The following is a 12,326-nucleotide window of genomic DNA, read 5'->3' as shown; positions in this document are numbered from 1 at the left end:
TCCACCTTCTCACCCCCCACCACCTCCGGGGCCCTCTCCTCAGGGCTGCTCTCAAGGAGTTCTTCTCTCCCTCACAGCTGGGATTGTTCAGGTGCAGCACCGGGCACTTGGCCTTGTTGAACCCTATTAGGTTCACATGGGCCCACCTTCTCAAACTTGTCCAGGTCCCTTTGGATGGCATCCCTTTCCTTCTGCTGTACCAACCGCACCACACAGCTTTATTTTAGGATTGTTCGTTGAGTGACACACATTTTTTTTGAGGGGGGGATTTCCAAATAGCAGGATAATCTATCTTGCAATCCTACCCGAACCCCTGGAGTATTAGACATTAATCTTTCACCTGAGATTGCTGAAACGAGAGATTTCCTGTGTGCCGACAACAATCCCCTCCCTCCCACGACCAGTTTCTCTACAATAATAAATAAGTCACATTAAGAAAATCTCCAGACTCCACTTCCTTGACGCCTGCTCCGACATGTAGCTGAGGTATAAGCCACAGCTATCTTCTGCTGAACTGAGGGCAAACAAGACTTTCTGTGAGAAAATAAATAAATTAATTAAATAAAGCAGCTTTTACACTGTGGCTCCCCCTTCCCCCTGCCTCCCTCCATCTGAGGTCTTTGAATTAGGAGGTATGTCAGGCTTGTGGAACCAAGCCCAAACTTCCCTGAGAAAACAGAGGAGTCAAAAGCATGTTTTGAAAATAAATATCAAAGCTGGCAAGCGAGGCCCACGAAAGACGGAACTGGCATTGTTAGAAGCTGGTAGGAGCGAAATAAGAGGGATTCTGCAAGGCAGTTTCACACAGGACTCAGCACCGACAGAGCCTCCTGCCAGCAATATCTGGGGAATATTGCTCAGAGACCAAAAGAAAGAGCATTGAGCCTCGAGCAGGGAAGAAATTAGAAGTGTCTGTCTCCGCCACTCCGATAACAGGAGGAATAATAATAGAGTGGGAGAAGTAACAGTGGAGGGGGAGAAAGAACAAGGAGAAACTGGGCAACTGAGAAGCATGTCAGAGTTATAAAAAGAGACAGAGAAGGGAATTTTATTCATGAGCCTTCCGAATGCATTTGCCATTATCGCAGGCATGAGAATATTATTCTGCTGCTGTCAGGGGGCATGTGACTGGGGCTCCAGTCGTCAGAAAATCACTGCCAGCTGTCAGAGGGCCAAGCCAGCAAGGGCGATGGGCCAGCACCAACCACACTGTCAAGAAATACCCTTGCTTGTCAAGAGATTAGCAGTCTGGCCTCCAAAGCCTTGAGAGAGCATTGGCTTCCAAAAAGGAGGTGGCCATGTGAATAGTGCAGCGTCCCCGGCGATGGAAGCAGGACGTGGAAATGTTCCTTTTAAGAGGGAGTACAAGAAGGAAGGTGTTGAATTGTTTCTGGTTGGATCCAGTGTATCAGGAAGGCAGCAGAGCACTGAATAGTACAGCGTATATTTGCTCTGATGGCATTAAAAAAAAAAAAAGATTAATTCATCCAGAAACAGTGCTTAGCCTTTGATCAATGGGCTGATGTACAGCACTGATCTCTAAGCACATCACAATTTTCTCCTGGCATGAGACTGAAGCCAATCTGAGCTGGAGACTTGATGAATTTTATTCTCCATCCCTTTAAGCATCAGCAGTCCCCTAACCTATACCAGTCATATCTGATCGTGCATGGGGCATATGGCTCATGTAGCAGCGCTGCTGCATACAATTCAGACCCCGAGTAGGACAGTCTACCAGCCTGGGTTGGCAAAGATCATAAAGAAAACCCACCCCGGACCAGCAGGGTTTCTTCCACAGGTCCTTTTCTTATTTAGCAGGTGACAAACCTAGGCTTGGATTTTGAAGTACAGCCTACAAGGGGCAGTCACTGCATCCCTTACCTGAGACAGTCACACCCCTGTTCCTACAAAACTATTAATACAGATCACAGAAATCACGCAGTGTTCGCAGCGGGTGCTCTAGGGCTTGTGCTAAGCATATCGGGCTGTATTTAAACCATATATTAGCATCACCTAACTTTTAGATCACAACTGCTGTGGCATTTGAACTCAGGAACCCACTGAGTGATTCAGCCTGGCCTGAACACAAGAAGTTGCCTGACACAGTAATTCAGCATTGTATCAGAGTTACTGTTGTAGCTGTAATGACTTCAAACCGAATGCAGAGTGTGATTCATACGCATCATGTAGCTTTGTGTCTTGTAATTAAGCCATTCACATTGTAATCAAATAATTACGTCAAACTTCTGGACCACGCTTTTCCCTGAAGTGTGTCATGATGGACCAGCTCTCTACAGCTTTGTTAGGACACGTGTATTAGGTTCGGGGTGTCAATCCCCTGGGTACTGCCGTGCCTGGAAGCCAACTCTCATCCACATCAATATGGGAAGGGTGAGGGCTTCACCAAGGTGGCTGAAGCTTTGGTTTTCAACAGCACAAGATTCTCAGGAGCCGATGCCACCAGCAAAGTGGGGTCGGTGGTACAAAAGCTCCAGGAAACTTCTTTCCTTCCCTGCCTAGTAATGAGCAACCCTATCGAGGCCGATCGTCGGTTACTGTGGGAATGACTGTGGGACAGACGTCACCCCAGAAGAAAGTTGCAAGTGGAAATGTGTTATTGTATTTCCTCACGTTTCCTTTTCTCCCACTTTGAGTTCACACCTCTGAATTATTCAAGCTATGCTAATAAAGTCAATTTGAACTGTCTGAGCAGTCTCCTTTATTAAGGACTTGTTAAAAGAAAGAATTTGGCTGAGGTGTAAGTTGATTAGCTCACTGGTAATTAGCTGATATCCAGAAAGGTAACAAAGGATTTTTGCCAAGTAAATAATTACTTGATCTCTTTCCTCTCCTCCTCCTTCCTGCAGCAAATGAGAGAAATATAACAATGGCTGCTTTAGATGAGCAGAACGTGCTTCATTTCCAGGCAAGATAGAAAAATTTGCATAAGCTCGGGGTAAATATGCATGTCATTTTTCCAGAGATCAAGGAAGAAAATAGCAGCTGCCTTTCCTACTGTAGGTGCAGTGTAACCGAAGATATCTCTAGTGTTCTTTCTTTTATTTATTTCTTAATTCTTCTAACATTTGACATTTTAATATAGCTGTATCTGCTTACCACTGAGACTTGCTGCTTGCTCCTCGTGGTTTTCCCCTTTTCCAGGGGTTTTCAAGAGTAGCAATGCAAGGAAATCGCCTTCCCTAAAAATGAAACTGAATGCGAAGCAGTGCACAACTGGGCGGACAAGGCTTCTGTAGAGGATTGGGTGGGATATATTGCCTTCCATATGCAGGCACTAATTGGTTCATTATACAAGATACAGTGAACAAATGGTCTGTGGGTGCTTTTTTTCCCACAAACTGAACGTTATAGAAACAAGGGTGAGATGCTGGTAATAACTAGTTCTTCTAATTCTATCCCCACTACGATTTGGGGTAGAAAGGCTTCAGCCCTTATCCGTCACAGGCTTTAGATTAGCCTTTCCCCGATTCACAGATGGTTTGCTCAACAATAGTTTGCCTTCAAAGTTCACCTTAAGTCACCCTTATATTTTTGGGACTTCCATTCCTGCAGTAGGTGGTCACAGATCAGCCTCTGCTCAGTCTCCATCTGACCATACACCAAAACTGGTAAGAGGGGGAAGGATGGAAATGCCGGGACTTAAAGCCTGTGGTGCCAGAATGAAAGCAGATGAGATAAAGGAAGGAGGCCCCAGCTTGAGGAGTCTCAGCAGGACAGGTTAGCAAACCCTTTCTCAGCTCCATTCTTGGGGAGAGAGCTAGGACAGGAACACAGAGGAGTGCTGCTCCTGGTCTCACCACGTGCCAAAGGGCTGCTCCAAGTTTTTCAGTCCCAGATGGACTCAGTTCTGCCTGGTCAAGTATTTTGTGGCTCTCATCCTCTGGTTTATCTCTCCTTCTAGGTTTTATATAGGAAGTTTCTAAGTTGTCCTAAGGATAGCATGCTCCACTGAGTGGTACAATGTGTAAAAGTAAGGCGGCTTGCCATGAATGCCTGAACCGCAGCCAACTGAGGCCAAAGCAATTCCAAGAGTCCATCAGAGATCCCAGAAAACATAGCAGGAGGCTTACAGACCTCAAGCCAGAGTGGAGTGCTTTGCAGAACAGTATAAATGGGATTCGAGCCCTCACCCAACTTCTGCCGTCCAAAAATGCCAGGTACCTACGGTCAATTCAGTCCCCAAAACACAGACGTTTTGTGCTCGTGGATGCAGAGCAGCTGAGAGCCATATGTGCTATGACACTGGATCTAGGAAATAGCCAGTGACCCCAGGGCATCCTGCCTGGCCTTCAGCTGCTGTTCTGAAAGAATCTCAGATGACAACAGATGCCAGCACTTAAGGAAGTGAACGGAGACGTTAAGGCAGGATCCGAGTTAAGGTTAACAGGCTTAAATACTTACAAAGTTCACGTGAGTCTCATACTGAGGTTGGTGTACGTAAATCAGCGCACAGAAAAAGATAGCTTGCTTTATTTTTTTCTAAGGAGAAAGCTGTTTACAAGTGTAAACAACGAATCATTATGGCATTTGCTTTTGCTTTTTTAAAGCGTGAGAAGACTTCCAAAGAACAAAGGCAGACTGATTCCTGGATTCCTTTGAAAGTCAATGAGACTGAGGCACCTGCCATTTGTGCTTTTAGAAAGTCTCCCTCCCTTGATGGATCATCACTTCATATTTCAGCTTAAATTGGTGTACATTTAGCAGAGATGTTTTGCAGCCGATAAGGGTTCTGATTCATATCTAGGGGTGAATTAAGCACAGATGAGTGGAAAAGTTACCAAGCTGAGCTCTCCTTTTGCACTTTTCCCAGCACCAGCTGCTTCTCCCAGAGGAGTGGCTGAACAGCAGGTTTATCTTCTCCTGTACCAATTTCAGACCTGCAAATTAGTGCAAATTGACATAATTTTTATCTCTTGCTAATGCATGAAAAAGCTCCAGGTGCTTGGAGATACCTACATATGCTGTCTACATTCAGGGTAGTAACCTGGGTGCAGATAAGCTTTAGTTTAATCCATTCCTACGAGTAAGCAAACATCCTGATTTTAGCGAAATGGGACCTGCTTTGGACGTGACCATCTGCCTCAGCTTTTGATTCGAAAGCCTTAGGGATGTATCTGTGCTAGACCCCATCAGATAAACTTGGATGAGGAAAAGGATGAAGAGGAAAAATGCTTTGAGGATTGGATACAGAACTGAAAAACCATCTGCAGGAGGGATGTTGGGGTCATGGGCGACACGAGAACTGAAGACTGGCAGGAAGTGGGGGATCCAAAGCTGAACTTCACCTCTGACACCGTCACATATTTCTATTGAATTCACTGAAGTCAAAGGAGTTACTGTGGATGTAACTGAGAATGTGGCTCCTTGGTAGGCTGCACCCCCTTTCCTAAGCAGCTGCACTCAGCAGTTCCTGTTTTCACCAACACTATTCAAGTGGTTGCATTTATATCTGATCCCGTCAGTGCTTGATGCTCACAGAATCCAGAGCCAAAATCTGTGATGCTGTCACCCACTACCACAGCCACTTGCCAAAATGCACACAATACCCCCCAAAATATGACTAAGAACAGTCATATTGCACTGGCAAACTCATGAATATTTATACGGCTCTAGGACTTTGATGAAGCTTTACAAAATGTATCACTCCATTTAACTCCAGTAGACATATCTGCTTTACCTAGCTATGAATAGGGAATCAGTTCTGCTAAAGTCTGCTGAAGTTTCTTGGATCAGATCCTTCTTCGTGTTAGGAAATGTCTTTTCTTTTTCATTCATTCACGTGCTGATAGTTTCTGTGATATTGCTTCAGGCATAATTATCATCAGCCTAACAACAGTGCTTACAATGTGCCCTTAAACTTCAAAGCACTTTACAAAGAGTCTGATTCAGTCTCCTTCAATCCTGCTTTTAGCATCTTACTCACGCTATTTGCATTTAAATCAATGGGATAAATTACATGTTACACAGGATCAGGCTTGGGGGATGTAAAGGTGTTAATGACCTTCTGTACAGAGTAGACAATTGCCAGAAAGCTGCCAAAAACAGCATTTTGAGCTGAAGGATTTGGAAGCTGACGTTTTCATGGGATGTGAGCTTTTTGAGCTGAGAAGCCTGTCTCAGGATTCCATACCTAAAATGTTGTATATGCTATGACTCATTAAAATACAATACTAGAAGATGCACAGGCTCATAGTTAACATAAAAAAAATGACCAGGCAATTTGTAGCACAAAATTCAGCTTTATTTCTGAACCAGTGACTGATACCTTTATTTTAACATTATTAGAACCAAGTAGTGAAAACATCTTCAAGATTTTGCGTCAATTTTATCTCCTCCTTTTCATGCAATTACTGATGAGAAGGAATATGTAGTCTTCTCCAGCATATGGAGCTGTAATGAGTTCTAATCAATCTGTTTGTTAGGACTCATTTTATACAGAAATTAAACATCCAGCAGAACAAGCCATGATAAAGTGTCTGCATAGTGAAGGGATTGAGAAAAAAGTTCTTCAGCATTCAGGTGTCATTTTCTGAATTTCATGGACCACGAAGAGAAACAGCTGAACCTGTGCAATTTTTGAACAGCAGCTCCTTCCCAGACCCAAGCAAAACACTATTGGATCCACATACTAAATTTACAGGGCATATCCCTCTAGTGGTGTAAACTGACATGACTCGATTAACTGATCCGCTAGTTTTCAGTTGGGCCATGAGGTCTAGGGTGACACAAAACAGTATGGAAAGAGGATCCTTTGCCACGTGCAAGCAGGAGAAGCCACCGGAAATTACTCCACTGGCATGTGAAGTAAATTTTTAGTGATACTGAAAATAAGCACTTCAAGATCTCTGCGATAGTTTCTCTGCTTGTTACTTCAAAAATGAGATATTCCCTCTGTGTACAGACTAGACAAAGAAAATATAACACCTGGACACAAGTAGGTTTGACTATCTAGTTAGAGAAAACACATTTAGATGCAAATAACTTCAGGCTGTCACATTATATCCAGTGTGGCAATCTACACTACAAAGCATAGCTCAATGTTACAGAGGAAAAGTACTGCTTTTAATATGTATTAACATAGCAGCTGAAACAGTAAAAGTTGTGTTTGTAGAAAACGGATCTACCTTTAAAAAACAGTTTTAGAAAGAAAAGCATGTGTTACAATGGTTTGTGGCTGTCTCTTAAATGCTATCCTTCTGAGAGTGCAATAACTGAAAGGTTTGCCAGAGTTCAAAAGAAGAGATCCAAACCACAGAATAAGTCAGAAATACAGGCTTATTAAAATGGAGAACACTACCGAAACACATCAAATAAATAAAAACTTCCCAATGATTCAAATTAAGGGCTAGCTATACATTTGAGCTTATCTTTCTCTTTCTTACCTAGAAAAAATAGAAAGAATAACAATCCATGTTGTTATTACCCACCCCATAAAATCTTTCATTAATTTATCCTCCTACTTATAAAGCTAGTTTTGTATCTGGCTTTCTTTTTCCTATTGCAATTACAAACCTTGTCATGTCCAGCATGCATTTGATGAGAAAAGAAACAAACATCAATATTTTAAATTATTTATTTAAAACCAGTTGCAACCGAATATGGTACATATTGTTTGTTCCCATTTTGTACGCCTGCTGTGTCAAGGGGATATTTCTTCAGTTTCTGAACTACTGTAATTTCAAACTTTGAGTTATTTTTCTGTTAAGAGTTTTTAATCTTAATATGGTTAACCATGATAAGAAAAGATAGATCAGAGCCCTAACAACTTCCTTACTACAAGAAATGAACGTTGAAAAGTCCAAAAAGCTACCGTGCATCAACCAGACTACATTCCTCCTCAAAATTCGCAACCAGTTTTGTGCTTTTGAATCAGTTTGGTGCTCTTCCAGACCTCAGTCTCAAAAGTCTAAATATGGGGAAGATAATCTGGTTCTGAAAAAAGAAAAAGACAGGTCTGCATAAAAAAATGCACAGCGATTTTGATGATGTTTTGACAGTCTAAATATTTTATCAATGCCATCACTAAAATTAATTTTGCTTTGAAGGCTTTATATCATTACAAAAAATGTTAAACACGTTTCTGCTTGATGCCGAAAGCACTTAGATACATGTTGAACCGAAGGCGGCAGGTTACTCTTCAGGACAGATGCACGTATTGTGGAGCACTTGCGTTTACACTAGGAGAGGTCTGTATTTAGACTGGAGGGTTTTTTCAGCTTACGGAAGGGGAGGCGAGAAGAAATAAAACGTGGCAAAAGAAGTTTGTGTGTTTTTATAGAATAAATTGTACTGACCAGTAGGCGTAACAACTGGGTAGAGCGTTCAAGGTCTGCCTGAAACTTCTCGTTACATCTTGGGACCTTTCCCTGAAACACAAAAAAGAACACAGCGTTATCAGGCCTTCACTTGTGCATTTTTTCCCCCGTTTCAAGGCTTTCTCTTTTTAGCCTGCATTTGCCTTTGGAAATGAACTCTGCTTGCAAAGCACTTTGCATATTCCTGGTGTAAGTATAGTACGCGTAGTAAGAGCAAGGAACTAAATAAGGCATCAGATGAGAGAAAACCCCCGTGTAGTAGGCAGTGCTATAAAAAACCTCCTCCCTGCCTCCTTCCTCCCGGCCCACGACTACGAGAAACGCTTTCCTCTTCGTTTAAAAACAAGACACCGGCGTGTTATGAACCTTTATTTTTTATAATAAAGAACAGAACGGTGGGAAACCACCTTTATGCCACCACAGCGACCCTGTGGGGGATGTTTTGGACTTAGAGGGGGGTGAGGAGAGAGCAGCGCAGCGAGGCCATGTCGGTGCCTGCACCCAGCCGGCCTTTCCCCTCAGCATTTCCCCAAATTTCCCATTTCCACCTCAAAATTTGCCTCCCCGCCACGTTTCCCCCCTCAAAGGGGCGCTCGGCAGGCCGGTCGCCATGACAACTCCCCATTTTTCTCCCCCTTTTTTCTCGCTCCCCCTTCCAGCTCCGCCTTCGGCCGGGCGGGCCCAGCGGCGGCTCCCGCCCTCCAGCCGCCTTGCTCCGGGCCCTGGCCACCTTCCTTCCCCTCTTTCCTTCCCTTCTCCTTCCTTCCCTCTCCTTCCCCCGGCTCCTCCGTGGCCTGGAGCGGTCACCGCCATGGCCCCGGCCGCCGACCGGGAGGGTTACTGGGGCCCCCCGACCTCCACCCTGGAGTGGTGCGAGGAGAACTACGCCGTCTCCTACTACATCGCCGAGTTCTGTGAGTGGCCGCCGACCCCAGCCCCGGCCTTTCACCCCCTAATTCCCCCTCTCCTCTATCCCCACGGGTGTTTTGAGGGGTCCTCGCCCCACTCACGAAGCCCCGCTGCAGGGAATTTTCCCCCCCTTCCTCCATAGCCCCTTTCCTCAGGGGGGGCAGATGGCGGGGTAGCGGTGGCCGGAGGCCCCTCAGCCAGCCGTGCTGTGTGGAAGCAGGGATTTTTCCTTTTTTCCTGACCCTTTTGACCCAAAATATCCGTCTGAATGGTTTCCCCCGCGGCTCAGTGTGGTGTTTGGGCACCCGCTGTCCCAAAGCTGTCCCCTCCGGCTGTGCCCCGAGCGGCGGTGGGGCAGGAGGAGGGTGCTCGGGGAGACATCTTAGGGGTGAGGTGGGTCTCAGGGGGGCTTGGTGCTGGAATAAAGTTGGTTTTACAGCACTCTGTGCGTTGCCAGAGGGTCCCCTCCTTGGAAAATAACTCGGGGCACTGTGCCATGAAGCCATACAGCTTTGCAGGAGGTGGGGATGACACTGAAATAGTTTGGGGAGGGAGAAGGTGTCCTTGTACCCGACAGGCGCCTTCGCTTGCTCTCCGCCAGTTCCTCAGGCTGCTTTTATTGCAGGTGGTGGGCCTTACCTGTTACAGTAGCCCTGGGGAACCTCAGGAGTCCTCGAGGCTGTTGTTTTGACCTCAAATTTATGTTATTCAGGGCAGTCAGGAGTTTATATGTACATACATAAGCCCGCTTTAGAGAAAGAAGAAGGTTCTTCAACTCCAGGGTCATCCAGCAGGGCTGCATGGCGCTTGAGACGTGGTATGTTGCGGTAGTGGGTAAGGGGTCAAGCCCTTTGTCACTGATATTTTGCCAAAAAATGCAGTATTTTTGTGTCCTGTGACTTTAAACGGTGTAGTAGTTGTGGTTACGTGCTGCCACCGGACAGACTCCCTGCCCTACAAAACAAACCTTTCACACCTGTAAGGTAAGAGGCCGCTTTTGAAGCGTTAAGACCCTAGGAAAATTGTTAAACTGAACAGGCTTTCCTCTCCTCAAGTGCTTGGAGTAGGCAATCCGAGAATGCCTCTCACATAGCTGGGATGCTTCCGCAGCGCTTTGGAAGAGCTTGGCAGGCGGGGGGGGAAGGCTCGGGGTGTACGTGCCAGGCTGGGACTCCTGGTGACAAACACCGGCACGGGTGAGGAACCAAACTAAATAGTTGTGAAAGAGGTTTCAGAGTGTGGGAATGGGAAAAGAGTGAAAAACGCTAGCACAAACGGCATAGAAACTCGGAGGGAAAGGGAAGTTGGCATGTAGATTTACGGCTGTTTAAGAGGGAACTTCATACACTAAAATGGGACGAAGTGGGAAGTTCTTAAATAGACTGATGCTTTTGCAGAGCATGTATTTTTGTGTTTTCCTCTTGGTGAAAAGTAGCTTGTGAGATAATCTGCACAGGGAAGAGGAAGTGCTACTCCTTCACCCATGCGAGAATAAATTTGCCTAGCGTGTAAATTTGGAAGTAATCTCCTGGCTGTTGGATGTGTGAACTGATAGTTTTCATCCGCTTCTGGATTACGCAGGAGAAAGAAGATGAGATTAATGGTGGGAAGTGGAAAGGTGTGTGTTTGGAAGAAAAAGGGACTAATTATAGAAGGTCTGGTCCCTTCTGATGGTTTTAGGGTTTGGGACCGCAGTTTGTTGGTCTGTCAGTTGTGCTGATACAACTGCATGTAAGAGCTGTGCTGTAATTTAGAGCATTTCAATGGACCAAATTTAAAAAGCAAAACAGTAAATAAACCCGTGGTATTTTAGGGTTAGCTTAACAGTGGATGATGTCATTGGAGAAGTCACAATGGTTAAGATCTTATTCAGCAATAATTCTGTGACTGCACTGTGAGGGTCAGAGGAAATACTTTTTTTTTTTTTTTTTTGAGGATGTGGATTCACTGTAATTAAGCCTTAGCCAGCAAAAGTGAGTTGGCAACATGTCTTTTGTAAAGCAGCTGAAGGGTCTTTCCCAACTTTCTCTGAAATACGTAATTTGGAGCTAATTATTTTGGAAGATCAGAGAGATGCTCTCCTGAAGTCTAGTTGCTTCAACCGAAGAGCTGAGAGTACATTTGGGGTCTGCCTTTTGTCAGTTGCTGTGCTTTTGTGGCCTCATTACTCTTAAGAAAAAAATCAAATTCAGAGAGCAAACAAACCAGAAAGTACAAAAATATTTTTCGTACCTTGCTCAAAGCTCTCATTGTGGTAATTCTTGATGTTGTTGTTGTTGGTGTTGCTTTATAAACTTGCAGCCTGTGTTATTTACCTTACAGAATAGTGAAAATCAGTTTCTGACCTCTTGCTGTCTTGATACCACTCAGTTAAGCTGGTGGCATGCTTAAAATTTTTGCTTTGAATGCTTGTTGTAAATAATTTATAACAATAATCTATAAGAAGCTATTGGAGGCCCAAAGCTTGAAGGATAATGGTCGTTCCAGAACAAATACTGTGTTTTCTTTAGGTCTCTAAAGCGTGCTGAAGAGTCAAACTGAAAGCTTGGTTTGCAAATTAAGTCTGTGATATTTAGCATTTTGTACTAAAATTGCCACACTGTGTTCCCGAAGCCTACGTGCTGTTCTTTGCCATTCACTCCTTCACGAATTAGTAAATGGTGGCAGCTAATTAATTGTATGTAACCAGAGAAGTGAAGGTGAGTTAATGCGGGGCAGTGTTGTTTCTATAGCATTTCATATTTGCATTCTCTCGATGCACTCCAAACACAATGACTTGTGTTCACAGTTTATTTTTTTTTTAATAACAACAAAAAAAATGCTTTTTCTTGCCTTGGGTCTGCACTTTGCCAATTTTCCTGCCTCGTGGAGGTGGATGACTAAGTGCTCTGTGTCCTTCCATAGAATATTAAACAGATTGAAATGGAAAAAAACAGATGTAAAGAATTATTGTGCCAGCCTGTGTTAAGCACCAAAATGACTCTCATATCCCTCACTGATGAAATTTATTGCGTGGTGGAGTAATTCACTCTTCAGGGTTCCTCAGGAGCTTTGGATCGACTCCCATGTGCTGGAGGGCAC

General features: G+C 44.4%; 1 protein-coding gene and 1 long non-coding RNA gene across 2 annotated transcripts in view; one reads left to right on the top strand and one right to left on the bottom strand.

The window, feature by feature from the left end:
- Positions 1 to 7,579: 7,579 nt before the first annotated feature.
- On the bottom strand, positions 7,580 to 9,006 carry LOC308187943. Its single transcript, XR_013945021.1, has 3 exons — positions 8,885 to 9,006; positions 8,316 to 8,387; positions 7,580 to 7,953 (listed from the first exon to the last, which is right to left on the bottom strand). It is a non-coding gene; the product is annotated as an uncharacterized lncRNA (long non-coding RNA).
- ACER3 (alkaline ceramidase 3) overlaps positions 8,783 to 12,326 on the top strand; it is a 54,947-nt gene continuing 51,403 nt past the window's right edge. Inside the window, exon 1 of the mRNA XM_080576368.1 lies at positions 8,783 to 9,250. Within this exon, the coding sequence (XP_080432494.1) occupies positions 8,947 to 9,250 (304 nt within the window). The 5' untranslated portion in view covers positions 8,783 to 8,946. The remainder of the gene's footprint in view (positions 9,251 to 12,326) is intronic.

This window comes from Anser brachyrhynchus, assembly GCF_964034855.1.
Source record: "Anser brachyrhynchus genome assembly, chromosome: 1".
In the NCBI taxonomy this organism is placed as follows: Eukaryota; Metazoa; Chordata; class Aves; order Anseriformes; family Anatidae; genus Anser; species Anser brachyrhynchus.
The sequence above is the reverse complement of the archived record's forward strand: the minus strand, read 5'-3'. Positions and strand labels throughout refer to the sequence as shown.